The 17347-nt window shown below is 43.5% G+C and overlaps 1 protein-coding gene across 1 annotated transcript in view; it reads left to right on the top strand.

Annotated features, from left to right (window-relative positions):
* The window catches only part of LOC120020581 (protein unc-13 homolog A-like), an 87237-nt gene that overhangs the window by 18243 nt on the left and 51647 nt on the right, over nt 1–17347 (top strand). Inside the window, exon 3 of the mRNA XM_038964285.1 lies at nt 5526–5555. Coding sequence (XP_038820213.1) covers nt 5526–5555 — 30 coding nt within the window. The remainder of the gene's footprint in view (nt 1–5525; nt 5556–17347) is intronic.

The following is a 17347-nucleotide window of genomic DNA, read 5'->3' as shown; positions in this document are numbered from 1 at the left end:
ATAATGATTCCCTTATCCCGGCTGCCGTGCTCCGAAGCACCTCTCACTCACATGGCTCTCTCAGATATTTCAATTCTTATTAGCCAATGCATGTCACGTTATCGGGTCCTTCTCACAGGCATCTCCGCTAAGACGTAGGCTCAAAGCGAAGACGGATATCAGGGACGCAACTGGGCGAGTCCCTCTTATCAAATTCTGAGGCGCCTATTGAAGATGTTTGAAGAGCTGTCCGCATTTAGCCAACTTTTCATCAGCCAACAAGATGAGTAGGCCTAACGAACAACAAAAGCACCAGCCTGTCATTCTACTATCATCCCTAGTACAAAAGTTGACCTATTGTATTGGTCAACTTGTCCTTCTGAGCAAGAAATACATATTCCAAACCTACTCTGGGACAGTTGTGGGATGCGATAGATCCCAAATTAATACAACCACTCGCATACATTATTTTTTTTAACAATGAGGCTGATGCAACAGGACAGAATGTTAAGCTTAAAATGTTGATCAACTATTAGGTTATTTCTTGACATTATAAGCGCTGCAATGCGCACACAGCAGTAGGCTATAAGCGCGAATGTTCCAAAATGCAATCAATTATCGGGAAAACACTTCTCAAAAGGGACCGCAAATGCGAAAATGCATGTAATGCTTTATTCTAAAAGGTAAACATTTTTATGGTGAAAATTATCTTCCCCAAACTTGAAAGTCACGCACCGCCTATGTATAGCAGTTAGGCTCTACACCGGTTGTAAAGCGGATTAATGTGCTTCATTTTAAGAAGTTATTAGGCCACTTCAGTTGTGATACAATCCTTATCAAAACATATAGGCCTATGGGCTAGGCTACATGAGGTGTGTGACTATGATTTCACTACTTGGTCAATTGATTTGATAGCATGTTTAATCTATGCAATTAAATTAATTGATAGTTCCTCTGTTTTCTTTTATTCTGTAATAAGGTATATAGTAACCATGTATTCAAGCTAATCAAATCAACGTTTATTTATGATGCAGCGTAATGTAAACTACACAATACAATGAAACTAAAGCTCTCATCACAAACAGTGCAATGATATTAAGCTATATTTATTTGTATTTACATTAGGCTATAGCCTACAAATAGCTGTACCACGTAGTCATAGGCCTATTAGGCAATCTTTCAAATTATTGTTGTTTGTTCCTGAACTGACTGAATGACAGAGGTATCCTTCAGCACAAGTTGGTTCAATTTCTTTAAGTAAAAATAGATAAGTAAAAAATTTAGGTAACAAGTAATTAAAGAGCAGCAGTAAAATAACAATAGAGAGGCTATATACAGGGGATACCAGTACAGAGTCAATGTGCGGGGGCACCGGTTAGTTGAGGTAATATGTACATGTAGGTAGAGTTAGTGACTATTCATAGATAATAAACAGGGAGTAGCAGCAGTGTAAAAGGGGGGGGGTGAAAATAATTTGGGTAGCCATTTGATTAGCTGTTCAGGAGTCTTATGGATTGGGGTAGAAGCTGTTAAGAAGCCTTTTGGACCTAGACATGGCGCTCCGGTACCGCTTGCCGTGCGGTAGCAGAGAGAACAGTCTATGACTAGGGTGGCTGTAGTCTTTGATTTTTATGCCTTCCTCTGACACTGCCTGGTATAGAGGTCCTGGATGGCAGGAAGCTTGGCCCCAGTGATGTACTAGGCTGTACGCACTACCCTCTGTAGTGCCTTGTGGTCGGAGGCCGAGCAGTTGCCATACCAGGCAGTGACGCAATCAGTCAGTATGCTCTCAATGGTGCAGCTGTAGAACTTTTTGAGGATCTGAGGACCCATGCTAAATCTTTTCAGTCTCCTGAGGGAGAATAGGCTTTGTCATGCTCTCTTCACGACTGTCTTGGTGTGTTTGGACCATGATAGTTTGTTGGTGATGTGGACACCAAGGAACTTGAAGTTCTCAACCTGCTCCACTACAACCCCGTCGATGAGAATGGGGGCCTGCTCTGTCCTCCTTTTCCTGTAGTCCACAATCATCTCCTTTGTCTTGATCACGTTGAGGAAGAGGTTGTTGTTCTGGCACTACATGGCCAGGTCTTCCTATAGGCTGTCTCATCGTTGTCGGTGATCAGGCCTACCACTGTTGTGTCATCTGCAAACTTAATGATGGTGTTGGAGTCGTGCCTGGCCATGCAGTCATGAGTGACCAGGGAGTACAGGAGGGGACTGAGCACGCACCCCCGAGGGGCCCTCCTGTTGAGGATCAGTGTGGCGGATGTGTTGTTACCTACTCTTACCACCTGGGGGCAGCCCGTCAGGAAGTACAGGATCCAGTTGCAGAGGGAGGTGTTTAGTCCCAGGGTCCTTAGCTTAGTGATGAGCTTTGAGGGTACTATGGTGTTGAACGCGGAGCTGTAGTCAATGAATAGCATTCTCACTTAGGTCTTGTCCAGGTGGGAAAGGGCAGTGTGGAGTGCAATAGAGATTGCATCATCTGTGGATCTGTTGGGGCGGTATGCAAATTGGAGTGGGTCTAGGGTTTCTGGGATAATGGTGTTGATGTGAGCCATGACCATTCTTTCAATAGCACTTCATGGCTACAGACATGAGTGCTATGGGTCAGTAGTCATTTAGGCAGGTTAGCTTAGTGTTCTTGGGCACAGGAACTATGGTGGTCTGCTTGAAACATGTTGGTATTACAGACTCAGTCAGAGAGAGGTTGAAAATGCCAGTGAAGACACTTGCCAGTTGGTCACCGCATGCTCTGAGTACAAGTCCTGGTAATCCGTCTGGCCCTGCGGCCTTGTGAATGTTGACCTGTTAAAAGGTCTTACTCACATCAGCTATGGAGAGCGTGATCACACAGTCATCCAGAACTGCTGATGCTCTCATGCGTGCCTCAGTGTTGCTTACCTGGAAGCGAGCATAGAAGTGATTTAGCTCGTCTGGTAGGCTTGTGTCACTGGGCAGCTCGCGGCTGTGCTTCCCTTTGTAGTCTGTAATAGTTTGCAAGCCCTGCCACATCCGACGAGCATCGTAGCCGGTGTAGTGCGACTCAATCTTGGTCCTGTATTGACGCTTTGCCTGTTTGATGGTTCGTCGGAGGGCATAGCAGGATTTCTTATAAGCTTTCAGGTTAGAGTCCCGCTCCTTGAACGCGGCAGCTCTACCCTTTAGCTCAGTGCGGATTTTGCCTGTAATCCATGGCTTCTGGTTGGGGTGTGTACGTACAGTCACTGTGGGGATGACGTCATCGACACACTTATTGATGAAGCCAGTGACTGATGTGATGTACTCCTCAATGTCATCGGAAGAATCCCAGAACATATTCCAGTCTGTGTAGCAAAACAGTCCTGTAGTTTAGCATCTGCTTCATTTGACCACTTTCTTATTGACCAAGTCACACCAAAAAAATATTGACTGAGTCACCGGTGCTTCCCTGTTTCTTTATTTTTAAAAACAAACACATTTGGCATTATAGCTTTCATCTAAACAACCCTGGGACCTCATTTATCAAAAGGTACAAAAAAATACTCTAAACCTTGCGTGTGCCAGTTTCGCTCAACGGTTGGTATTTATACATTTTGAAATTGACAGGAAAGTGTGCATGTCTCCACGCAAATCTCAGACCATGCATACGCACAACTTGTAGTGGAAAATGTTTAGAAACCACATTTTTTGGGGGGGAAATGGAGGTGTTTGATGCACAGGAATTATAATAGTGGTAGGCTAATAAAAACATTAAAACGTAGGCCTAATGACAAAAAGCTGCATTTGCCGTTGATGAGGTCATATAGCAGAATGTCGCCTAATATATTTATTTTACTTTAATTATATAGACCTTAATCATATTGCGGGGCATGTCTCTCCTTTTCTGACATGACTGGTTTATTCCAACTCCACAACAAATATTAGGCTACCATTTATTCATCGCTCATTCAATAGTCAACCATGCTCAAAACTAAATAGACCGGTATAGCCTATGGCAGTATGGGTAGGCTACAGTATTGTTGTGCAATATTTGTTCAATCTTGCAGAATGAGTCCAGCGTTTGGCACTCGCTATAGGCAACATGCATTTTTTTTTTAAGTCACTGCAAAAGATGAAAACATTCTGCCCACACTCATACAGAAATGTGATCAAATTTGCTTTTCTGCTTTCTTATAGAAATGGCTATGGCCCAGTTGCAACATCTCCAAATCATACAGCAAATGGGGGTATTTTTGTTACCATAAAAGGTTAATAGAAGGGGTTTTCCAGGCAGGGTTGTAGCGCTAGTTCACGAGCGCACAAATATGACATGGCTGTGATTTATCAATGACAACATGCGTATATGTTGTGTGCGACATTTTGATAAATCCTAATAATGTGGCCCACGCACGCCAGTTTGTATTATGAAACGTATGCACGGTTGATAAATGAGGTCCCTGGAGATTGATGTCGAATATATTTTGATAAAGAAAACTTTATTGAAAGTTAGGCTTGTGACTAAATCTGTTTTGCACAGTGTAGGCAGTGACTGCAAGGTAACACAAGACAAGTAAAGCCTATGCACTCAAAAAAAGACAGCATTTCCACCAACCACCTCCTTCTGTATCTACTGCAACACCACACTGATAAAACACAACAGGCCTGTCATACTAGTGTAACCTCCTATGGCGGAGTCCCAAATGTCTCCCTATTCGCTATATAGTGCAGTACATTTTACCAAGGCTTTGGTCAAAAGTAGTTCCCTTTTGAAGTGAAATCGGGGGCCATTTAGGACAAAGTGAAATTGGGTGCCATTTAGGATGCAGTCTATGTGGGTGCGCTAAAGCCTCTGCCAGGAATTGTCACTGGGGTAGTGCATTTGTCCTATAACCACAGGGTTGCTGGCTCATTTTGTCCCACAACAATGTGTACTGTGTGTAAAATCAACCCAGATGTCAAGCAGTGACACATATGAAAGCCTTCATCTGTATTTGTTTTTAGCAGAGTTTTAGTTCATTTTTTTAAGCTTCTAAGTCAAAGGCAAAAGTATTCCTCCATGTGGGTATATAAGGTGTGTCTTGCTGTATATATTATTGTTTCTGTCGATGCGTATGATTGTTATTAGAAATGGTATGGGGTTGAAAAGGACTAATTATTAGACAACAAAAAGTGGCAATACTATAATCACATATAGACTTAAATGGACTAAATGCTAGTAGCATATGCCAAGCAAAAGAGCAGTGAAAACAAAGTAAGGTACAAACAAGTAAATAACTCACTTTCGTCCATGAGGCATGCTGAAAGTGTCCCATTTCTATTGAGCACTTGGCCACTTTGATTAGTTGGTTTTGATATTTCCTTGGAGAATTCACAACAATCGTTTAATGTTTGTGTTTACCCCAAGACTGGATGCTAATGGGGATCCAGAGAAAATAACCAAAGTGAGACTCAGAACTACCCACAAAACAGGAAATTGACGGTCATTTTGAAGGAAAATGGATCCAGCATGTTATGTTCTTTGTGTAAGAGTTCTGTCAAGAGATGGTGTTGCCCTGTGTGACTCTGTTCCTCTGTTTTCACAGTGAAGAAAGCCAAGCTGGATGGACCCCAAGGTAAGTGTAGCTATTCAAAATATTGCCTAGTCAGACCATTACTCTGTTCCAGCTGGCTGATAGGTATTATTAGATAGGTACTGTTTGGCGTAGGACAGAGAATCTTCGACCAACCTTAACCTTTTCGATACTTCCTCAATTCCTGACGTGGAAGATAATCATCGTTTTCTAAACGTTCATGTCTAGTTGCCGGGGGTTTGTTGGAATTAAGAACATGCTCCATTATTAAATAAAATAAATGTTTTGCTCCTTGAAGTAATCCAACAATGTGTACATTGCCATCTTGTCTATTTCAAATCTCCTCTCATTGATTGAGACAGGCATGTCATGATGACCCACCTGCGGACGAGGAACAAGTGATGATGGCGGAAGCACTGTTTGAATCGGATGGTGCGTTGAGTAAAGTAAATGGACATGAGTGGAAAACTATAACATTGAAGAATGGTACAAAACGGGCTAAAGTTGTTAATGAAGACAGGCATCGGTCTAATAATGCTTCATTCCTTGTTGGAATACATTTCATGGGTAAGGATGTGTTTTTGGGAGATCCATTTGCAGTCAAGGAGATGGTGGAGGATGCACTGCGAAAGGTGAATTTAATTAAAGTGACCAGGAGTGGATGGGTGTTGATGTATTGTATGTCCAGAAGAACAGAAGGAAAGTGCATTGTCTCTGGGAATTATTGGAGTGTGAAGTAGAACACTTTGATTTTCAGAACAGGCCACCAGTAAAAGGTGTCATCTCTGGCGTCGCGGTGGAAATGGAGGCTGAAAATCTAAAGCACCAGGTACCAGGAATAGTGGAGGCACATTGATTGAACCGTATGGTGAATGGAAGGAATGAGGAAAGCCTACCGGTGCTATTGCTATTTGATGAAGAATATTCTCTGACACATGAAAGCTGGTGTATATGAGATACGCAGTGAGAGCTTATGTGAACAGACCGTTGCAGTGTCTTAAATGTAAAAAGTTTGTCCTCATGGCAAGTGTGTGTAGACGGAATAAATATGTTGTGGAGGAGTCAGTAAATACACTGTGCCGCAATTGTGGTGGGAACCACGTTCCCGAGGTCCAGGAGTGCCCTTTAAGGGCGAAGGAGGTCAAAGTAGCAAGAATCCAGGTTGTCCACCATGTCTCCTATGCAGAAACAGTGCAAATTGCGGAACCAGCAAGTTCAAATGAGGAAGAAATGGCAATGGATACCCCGCAGCCTGCAGAAAGTGTTGTTCATCAGGTGAGGGATCCTGAGGTACTGAATGTGAAGAAGCTGAATTTTGTTGCATTTATTGCACTGGTGATAAATTGTACAAGTAAAACTAAAAAGAAATTGAAGATTTGAAGATAATTGAAGATTATTGTGAATGCAGCAAAAACGTTTCTGGATCTCCAAGACTTTACTGCCGAAACATTGCGGGGAATATTGTCTGAAGATGTACTTCCCTCAAGCCCCAAAGCCTGCAGGGATTGGAGCAGACACTTGAATCTGACTAAAGGGGTATGTTTCCCTATTTCCCTGTGTTTTTCTGGATTAAAGTTCCCAAGTTTTCACCCCGAACAGTAGGTGGTAGCATGCACCTCTAACAAATGTTTTTTTGGACCACCATAAAAGACACTCGCCTGTCTTGATCAATGAGAGAAGATTTGAAATAGACAAGATGATGGTGTATACATTTTTTTGATTATTTCATGGAGCATTTTTATTTAATAACAGAGCATTTTCTAAATGCAACGAACCCCTTGAAACTAGACATGGACGTTTAGAATTGTCGGGAATTGAGGCAGTATCGTTAAGGTTGGTTGAAAATTTTCTCTGCTATACCAAACAGTACCTAACCTGTAACGGCTAATGGAGCATCACATTAGGTCATTAAAATCTGCTAGCTAAGGTAAGTGCTGCTGAGAACCTAGAAATAAAATGGAAAAAACATACAGGACTAAATTCGATCAAACTTGCTTGCTGTGTCCAATAGGTACAGGAGTTTACCTGACCATGTGAGGCTATAACCCAAATTTAGACACATTTTATGAATTATTAATAAAAAAGGGTCTAAGGGCATTCCATTGCGAAAGCTTACGAGAAGTCATGGTCAATGACTGTAAACGGTTCTGAATGGAGAAGTGCTGTTTGCATTGCTATGAAATCCAGTTTTAAGATGCTAACCCCCTACCCAAATCGAACATTAATATGAATGGCAATGTTTTGTTCTGGCTTTGCACGCAAGCACATGTTTCCTCTACTTCCCATCTGGGGAAGCATGGTGCCCATAATGCGAGGCTGATTAGCTAGACAAACTGGTGTGAACAAACAGGTGTACAAGGGTGTGAACAAACAGGTGTGCATGTGAAGTGAGAAGACAACATGCAATCCATGTTTGGTTTTGATTTCAGTAGTCTGGAGTAGCATCTAAAAACCGGATTTCATAATTTCCTGTTCACTGCTCGGCAATGCAAATGGCTCCTCACCAATCAGAACCGTCTACAAATTATGGATGTAGTTTCGGACATGGGACATATGCTTTTAGCAAGTACAGTCATTGGACCATGACTTACAGTATCTCGCAAGCTGTCACAATGGAATGCCCTTAGACCACATCTTATTAATAAATTAAATAATTCATAAAAGTGTCTAAATTTGGGCTACTGAGGCTATAACTAGGACCTGGTCAGGTCATGTGATCAGAAAAACGTCCTGGCTCTATCTATACATAGTCTGGTCCTACATCTGTGGGTGATTTTGCAACTACGGATACTTTTGGCTTGTCTTATTCTTTAAAAATGTTTTTGTTAAATATATATATATATATTTTTTATTATAATCATTGTATAATCCCAGCCAATATCAGTTTTTGTTTCCTGATTAAATGAACAAAGTATTTCTGTTGACGAAAGTATGATATTTAACAAACAAACCCCCTTCTGTCATTACCATCAGATCATACAACCATCAATTTTTGTTTAAAACTGAATCAAAACCACAACGAGTTGTGATTTTATTTATTTATTTAACCTTTATTTAACTAGGCAAGTCAGTTAAAAACAATTTCTTATTTACAATGACGGCCTACACCGGCCAAACCTGGACGATGCTGGGCCAATTGTGCACTGCCCTATGGGACTCCAAATCACGGCCGGTTGTCATACAGCCTGGATTCGAACCAAGGTGTCTGTAGTGACGCCTCTAGCACTGAGATGCAGTGCCTTAGACTGCTGCGCTACATGTACATTTTACCTCAATCAATCACACCAACTAACTCGTACCCCAGTACAGTACTGACTCGTTACTGGTACTCCTTGTATATAGCCTCATTATTGTTATTTTATTGTTTTACTTTTTTCTTATCTACTTGTTAATTTTCTTTATTGTTAACTGCAATGTTGGGAAGGGGCTCGTGAGTAAGCATTTAATTGTAAATTCTACACTTGTTCTATTCGGCGCATGTGACAAATAACATTTTGATGATTTGGTTAATCTATCTATAGGATTTGGCACTACTGCATAATCATTTTTTTTATATCCATATTGCATAACTATGTCCGTTTGCTGCCTGTGCTTGAATACCTTCTTTGAGGCTTCCATAAACAATGCAATAACTTGTTGAAATGGTTGTATTTATCATTTTTAACTAGTTATATTGAGGACATGTAAGTGCTTTACACTTGAAGAAGACAGGAGTGTGATATTGTATGTGTAAATATATATATTTTTAAAGAAATATGTGTAGATTGTGGTGGTAATGACTGTGTGGTGGTTATAACAGGATAATGATAAATTGCCATAAATGTTAAAAATAACTTTGGAAATAGGTTTTTACAATATACCATAAAGACGGTAAAATATTATGTGATGAGCAGTATTGAGCAGGCAAAAGTTTGTATGGCTGGGAATTGCCAGGGACCTCATGATACGATATTATCACATAGGTGCGAATGCGATATATATGTCGATTCGATACTGTGATTTTGTTGTGATTCTATGTTCCAAACATATTACTCATATGTCTGCTGCAGAGGGACAAGAGCGGCATGAGAAAATGAGTTTTGGTCAATCATGGAAGTGCTGAAAACAAATTGGCTCAATATTTTAAAAGGAGGATAGAGAACAAGCTATGAAGGAAAAATACTGGAGTTTTGGTGCAGGTACAGTCGACTAGCGTAAAATAATATTTTCAATATCGTCTAATATAATATTGCGATTGTCAAATAATATCCCAATATGTAACTGTATTGATTTCCCCCATCACTACTACTTCTCATATCCTTGTTCTCCACTGTCACTTCCCAGATCTTGTGTGACTTGATGTGTAAAATGTCGAAAAAGCACTATAATGGATCACTTTGTTCAGTGTGATGGTAATGATGCAAAACTGTGAAAACTGTATTCCGTAGAAAATAATATATTTAGTGCTTATGCACATATTTGACTATTTTTTTTTCTTCTTATCAGGTACATTAAATATGTAACAATTATTAAAATGTTTAATTTTGAAATACATAGCTGAAGTTCAAAAGTCAGGGTGTGAGACAACTGCCATGTCAAAGTAAAACAGTCAAATCCAGAAATTAAATGCTCTTGGAAATAAAATAAAAAAACATATATTTGGAAAAAAACCTGAGACTTAAAAAAGCCGGTAGTTGCCCCTGTATATTTCAGAAAATTTTGGACTGTAGTTCTTTAAACAGTACCAGACGAACGGCAGTCTCGAGGTCAGGCCAGGCAGGGGTTCAGCAACCAAATCCGAGTCCAAACAGTATAAAGGGATAGGCAGGCTTGAAGACGGAACAGGCAGAGTGGTCAGGCAAGTGGGTTCGGAGTCAGGACAGGCAAGGGTCGAAACCAGGAGGACTAGAAACAAACCGAGACTGGGGAAAAAATGGGAGCAAGGGAAACATTTTGGGGATACCGTGTGTGTGTGACGCCTGTTTGAACGAGTGTATTAGACCCCCCCCCCCCCCCCCCCCACACACACACACGCCTGCATAAACACACAATCGACCTGTCTCTACCTACAGTGCATTCAGAAAGTATTCAGACCCCTTCACTTTTTCCACATTTTGTTACGTTACAGCCTTATTCTATAATGGATTAAATTTAAAAAATGTCCTCATTAATCTACACACAATACCCTATAATGACAAAGCAAAAACAGGTTTTTAGAATTGTTTGCAAATTTCTTAAAGATAAAAACAGATACATAAGTATTCAGACCCTTTGTTATAAGACTCAAAATTGAGCTCGGGTGAATGCTGTTTCCATTGATCATCATTTGAGTCCACCTGTGGTAAATTCAAGATTCTCTGGTCTGATGAAACCAATATCGAACTCTTTGGCCTGAATGCCAAGCGTCCCGTCTGGGTGAAACCTGGCACCCTCCCTACGGTGAAGCATGGTGGTGGCAGCATCATGCTGTGGGGATGTTTTTCAGCAGCAGGTATTTTGGTATTTGGTATTTTATTAGGATCCCCATTAGCTGTTGCAAAAGCAGCAGCTACTCTTCCTGGCGTCCACACAAAACATGAAACATAATACAGAATGACATTATGCAGGACATCATTAGACAAGAACAGCTCAAGGACAAAACTACATACATTTTTAAAAAGGCACACGTAGCCTACATATCAATTCATACACAAACTATCTAGGTCAAATAGGGGAGAGGCGTTGTGCCACGAGGTGTTGCTTTATCTGTTTTTTGAAACCAGGTTTGCTGTTTATTTGAGCAATATGAGATGGAAGGAAGTTCCATGCAATAAGCGCTCTATATAATACTGTATGCTTTCTTGAATTTGTTCTGGATTTGGGGACTATGAAAAGACCCCTGGTGGCATATCTGGTGGGATAAGTGTGTGTGTCAGAGCTGTGTGTAAGTTGACTATGCAAACAATTTGGGATTTTCAACACAAGAATGTTTCTTATAAAAATAAGTGATGCAGTCAGTCTCTCCTCAACTCTTAGCCAAGAGAGACTGGCATGCATAGTATTTATATCAGCCCTCTGATTACAATTAAGAGCAAAACGTGCCGCTCTGTTCTGGGCCAGCTGCAGCTTAACTAGGTCTTTCCTTGCAGCACTGGACCACACGACGACTGAACAATAATCAAGATTAGACAAAACTAGAGCCTGCAGAACTTGCTTTTTGGAGTGTGGTGTCAAAAAAGCAGAGCATATCTTTATTACGGTTAGACTTCTCCCCATCTTTGCAACCATTGAATCTATATGTTTTGACCATGACAGTTTACAATCTAAGGTAACACCAAGTAATTTAGTCTCCTCAACTTGTTCAACAGCCACAGCATTCATTACCAGATTCAGCTGAGGTCTAGCACTTAAGGAATGATTTGTACCAAATACAATGCTCTTAGTTTTAGAGATGTTCAGGACCAGTTTATTACTGGCCACCCATTCCAAAACAGACTGCAACTCTTTGTTAAGGGTTTCAGTGACTTCATTAGCTGTGGTTACTGACGCGTGTATGGTTGAATCATCAGCATACATGGACACACATGCTTTGTTTAATGCCAGTGGCAGGTCATTGGTAAAAATAGAAAAGAGCAGAGGGCCTAGAGAGCTGCCCTGCGGTACACCACACTTTACATATTTGACTTTAGAGACGCTATAATAAAAAAAAACGATGACTTCTATTAGATGGCTCTGAATCCACAATATGGCAGAGGTTGAAAAGTCATAGCGCTTAAGTTTTTTCAACATAATAATGAATAATATCAAAGGCTGCACTGAAATCTAACAGTACAGCTCCCACAATCTTCTTATTATCAATTTATTTAAACTAATCATCAGTCATTTGTGTCAGTGCAGTACATGTTGAGTGCCCTTCTCTATAAGCATGCTGAAAGTCTGTTGTTAATTTAATTTTTATTAATTTCCTGGGTAGCTTTTCAGAGATAGACATAATATTGAAAAGATCAGACAAAGCAAGAGAAAAAAATATACATTCAGCAGTCCATTAATCAATTGGTGTGTGTAGTGCTGCGGGGTTGAGGCTACGAACCCATAGGTTTGGCTCTCTCATCCCTTCCAGGCTTCTGGGAGGGAGGGTGGACAATGAGCCTGTCGTAGCGGATGTACGCAATGCCCCCACGCGCTCTGGCAGCTTTCATGGCTGGGATCAGTTTTTCCCTCTTCTGGAGCACAGCTTCAGGAAAGTCCTCGTTGAGGAAGATGTACATTCCTCTCAAGTTCTTGGCTCTTTCTAGAACAGCTACCTTGTCCTTGAACCTCAGGAACTTGACCACTATTGGCCTGGGCCTATCACCTGGGCTGGTGGTGGGTTTTCTCAGAGATCATTTCCCTCACTTTGTCCTCAGACTCCAACCAGGTCTCGTGGAGATTCTGCAATTCCGTCCACAACCATGTTGTTTTGCCTTGATTGTCCCTCGAGAAAGTCTGCTTTATCTGTCATTGTTATCATGGATTCTCACACACAGAACTGATGTCCTCTCTGTGACTTACAGATTGCTGTCATCTTGCCCTTCTCCTGTTTCAACTCGTCGAGCTGACCCTGGGAGAACTGCAAACTGTTCTTCAGGACCTGGACCTCTCTGGTCAGGTCGTCCATTCTTTTATTAGTAGAATCCACAAGTATTTGGACAAAACACTTGGTGTAACAACTGCTTTATAGGTCTCTTTGTTTAAAAGATCCTTCACGTGTGATAGAGACACCCCTGGCACTGTCCTCAACGGTACTCCCGCCGGCTTTGGTCTTTGTCATGGTAGCTAGCAACGTATTTTAGCCTGTTACTCCTCACAGTTCCAGACAGGGCAGGTCACGGGGAAAATTGAAAACAACAAACAGCAGGGATCTAGACAGCCACAAACCTGGGACAATCCGCGGTCCCAGCCACAATGGCTAACTGCGTCGCGGTCTGCGTTCAAGAACACCTCGCTAGCTTTATGTCCAGCTAGCTAGCAGCTAGGCTAGCTGCGACGCCAAATAGCTCCTCAGAACCGTCCTTGGTCGGCAGGATCACTGGAAAGATACAAGCAGTCCCAGCAACTGATGCCAACTGCGTCGCGGGACATAAGAAGCTAGGTAAGAAGCTCCAACATAAGAAGCTAGGTAGCTACCAAGAACTTTCCAATATACTTTTAAACGACAAACTTTCCAAACAAACAAAACCGAGCTCTTCCTCGTTCCACGTACAACAGGAAGTGACGAAGCTCACTAGTCAGGTTTGAGGGAAAGATTAACGGAGCAAAGTACAGAGATCTTTGATGAAAACCTGCTCCAGAGCTCTCAGGGCCTCAGACTGGGGCGAAGGTTCACCTTCCAACAGGACAACGACTCTAAGCACACAGCCAAGACAGCACAGGAGTGGCAATCGGGACAAGTATCTGAATGTCCTTGAGTGGCCCAGCCAGAGCCCGGACTTGAACCCGATCGAATATCTCTGGAGAGACCTGAAAATAGCTGTGCAGCGACGCTGCCCCTTGTAGCGTCATACCCAAGAAGACTTGAGGCTCTAATCAGTGCCAAAGTTGCTTCAACAAAGTACTGAGTAAAGGGTCTGAATACTTATGTAAATGTGACATTTCAGTTTTTTTATTTTATAAATTTGCACAAATTTCTATAAACCTATTTTTGCGTTGTCATTATGGGGTATTGTATTATGGGGTATTGAGGGGGAAAAACTATTTTAATACATTTTTGAATAAGGCTGTAACGTCACAAAATGTGGAAAAAGTCAAGGGGTCTGAATACTTTCCAAATGCACTGTATGTAACCACACAGACTTGGATGAAACACCTCATCCGAGTCTGTATGGTTTCTCCTTCTGAAAATAATCTGTGGTACATTTTTCTTGTCCTAATAGGGCTACATATAATATTATGTGCTAAAAAAGAGAAAGTATTTCCTTGTTACTAAAGACAATTCAAAATTCTAGTTTCACCAGGTCAACGGTCAATGACACAGACAGCAACAGGGAGCTAGGGCGACATGCAGTTAAACAAATCCACTACTTTAATCTTGAAATATAACTGACTTTGTTCTCAATGTTTACTTTATTCTCAAAAAAATTATTTCTACTTTAATCTCGAAATATTGCCACTTTATTCCCGAAATATTGCCACTTTATTCTCGAAATATTGCCACTTTATTCTCAATGTTGCCACTTATTCACAATGTAATTTCGACTTTATTATAGAAATATTGCCACTTTATTCTTGAAATGTTGCCACTTTTAAAAAGTATTATCATGCCCCCAAAAAATATCCAAGTACCACCACCTGTCAGCGTTTTATTTTGTTTTTTGTCTTCACTTCAGTAGTGTGTAGATTATTATTTTTTTAACGCATTTTGAATTGAGGCAAACTTTTATTGGAATAAGTCAAGGGGTATTGGCTGGTCATGGCTGTATGACGGCTCTGGCTGGTCATGGCTGTATGACGGCTCTGGCTGGTCATGGCTGGATGACGGCTCTGGCTGGTCATGGCTGGATGACGGCTCTGGCTGGTCATGGCTCGCTGACGGCTCTGGCTGGTCATGGCTCGCTGATGGCTCTGGCTGGTCATGGCTCGCTGACGGCTCTGGCTGGTCATGGCTCGCTGACGGCTCTGGCTGATCCTGTCTGGCGGAAGGCTCTGGCTGATCCTGTCTGGCGGAAGGCTCTGGCTGATCCTGTCTGGCGGAAGGCTCTGGCTGATCCTGTCTGGCGGAAGGCTCTGGCTGATCCTGTCTGGCGGAAGGCTCTGGCTGATCCTGTCTGGCGGAAGGCTCTGGCTGATCCTGTCTGGCGGAAAGCTCTGGCTGATCCTGTCTGGCGGAAGGCTTTGGCTGCTCCTGTCTGGCGGAAGGCTCTAGCGGCTCCTGTCTGGCGGAAGGCTCTAGCGGCTCCTGTCTGGCGGACGGCTCTGAAGGCTCATGGCAGACGGGCGGCTTTGCAGGCTCAGTACAGACGGGCGGCTTTGAAGGCTCAGTACAGATGGGCAGTTCATGCGGCGCTTGGCAGATGGACAGTTCAGACGGCGTTGGGCAGACGGACAGTTCAGACGGCGTTGGGCAGACGGGCAGTTCAGGTGCCGTTGGGCAGACGGGCAGTTCAGGCGCCGTTAGGCAGACGGGCAGTTCAGGCGCCGTTAGGCAGACGGGCAGTTCAGGCGCCGTTAGGCAGACGGGCAGTTCAGGCGCCGTTAGGCAGACGGGCAGTTCAGGCGCCGTTAGGCAGACGGGCAGTTCAGGCGCCGTTAGGCAGACGGGCAGTTCAGGCGCCGTTGGGCAGACGGCAGACTCTGGCCGGCTGAGACGCACTGTAGGCCTGGGGCGTGGTGCCGGAACTGGAGGTACCGGGCTAAAGCTACGCACCTTCAGGCTAGTGCGGGGAACAACAACAGGGCACACTGGACTCTCAAAACGTACTATAGGCCTGGTGCGTGGTACCGGAACTGGTGGTACCGGGCTGGAGACACGCACCTCAAGGCTAGTGCGGGGAGCGGGAACAGGACACACTGAGTTCTCAAAGCGCACTATAGGACTGGTGCGTGGTACCGGGACTGGTGGTACCGGGCTGAGGGCACGCACCTCAGAACGAGTGCGGGGAGAAAGATCAGTGCGTACAGGGCTCTGGATACGCACATGAGGCTTGGTGCGTGGTGCCGGAACTGGAGGCACTGGGCTGGATACACACACCACAGGGAGAGTGCGTGGAGGAGGAACTGGTGGTACTGGCCTGGAGCGGGGAGGTGGCGCCGGAAATACCGGACCGTGCAGGCGTACTGGCTCCCTTGAGCACTGAGCCTGCCCAACCTTACCTGGTTGTATACTCCCCGTCACCCGACCAGTGCGGGGAGGTGGAATAACCCGCACCGGGCTATGTAGGCGAACCGGGGACACCATGCGCAAGGCTGGTGCCATGTAAGGCTTCATGACATCCGGCTCAATACTCAATCTGGCCCGGCCGATACGAGGAGCTGGTATGTACCGCACCGGGCTGTGCACACGTACAGGAGAAACCATGCGCTCTATTGCGTAACATGGTGTCTGCCCGTACTCTCGCTCTCCACGGTAAGTACAGGGAGTGGGCGCAGGTCTCCTACCTGACTTCGCCACTCTCCCTTCTAGCCTCCCCCCAAGAAATTTTTGGGGTTTACTCACAGGCTTTTCGGGCTTCCAGCCACGTCTCCTTGCTGCCTCCTCAAACCACCGCTCCTGGGCTTTAGCTGCCTCCCTCTCTTCCTGAGAGCGGCGATTCTCTCCTGCCTTAGCCCAGGGTCCTTCTCCATTCAATATCTGCTCCCAAGTCCACGAGTCCTGGTTTCGCTGTTGAGCTCTCCCCCGCCGCTTGGTCCTAGGTTGGTGGGTGATTCTGTAACGGGAGTCTAGATCTTCCTCCTCCTCGGACGAGGAGAGGAGAGAAGGATCGGAGGACCAAAATGCAGCGGGTTGTGAATACATAATGATTTATTAAAGCAAACGACGAAACACGAAAACAAACACTTGGAAGGATTACAAAATAACAAAAACGAACGTAGACTGACCTAAACCATGAGAACTTACATATAACACGAAGAACGTAGGAACAGGTACAGACTATAACAAACGAACGAACAAACGCTACAGTCCCGTGTGGTGCGCAGACACAGACACGGAAGACAATCACCCACAAACAAACAGTGTGAACAGCCAACCTATATATGGTTCTCAATCAGAGGAAAACGTCAAACACCTGTCTCTGATTGAGAACCATATAAGGCTAATTACCAACCACCTAAACATAGAAACACAAAACATAGAATGCCCACCCCAACTCACGCCCTGACCAACTAAACACATACAAAAA

The sequence above is a fragment of the Salvelinus namaycush genome, chromosome 25 (assembly GCF_016432855.1).
Source record: "Salvelinus namaycush isolate Seneca chromosome 25, SaNama_1.0, whole genome shotgun sequence".
NCBI classification, from domain to species: domain Eukaryota; kingdom Metazoa; phylum Chordata; class Actinopteri; order Salmoniformes; family Salmonidae; genus Salvelinus; species Salvelinus namaycush.
This window is presented reverse-complemented; position numbering and strand designations above follow the sequence as displayed.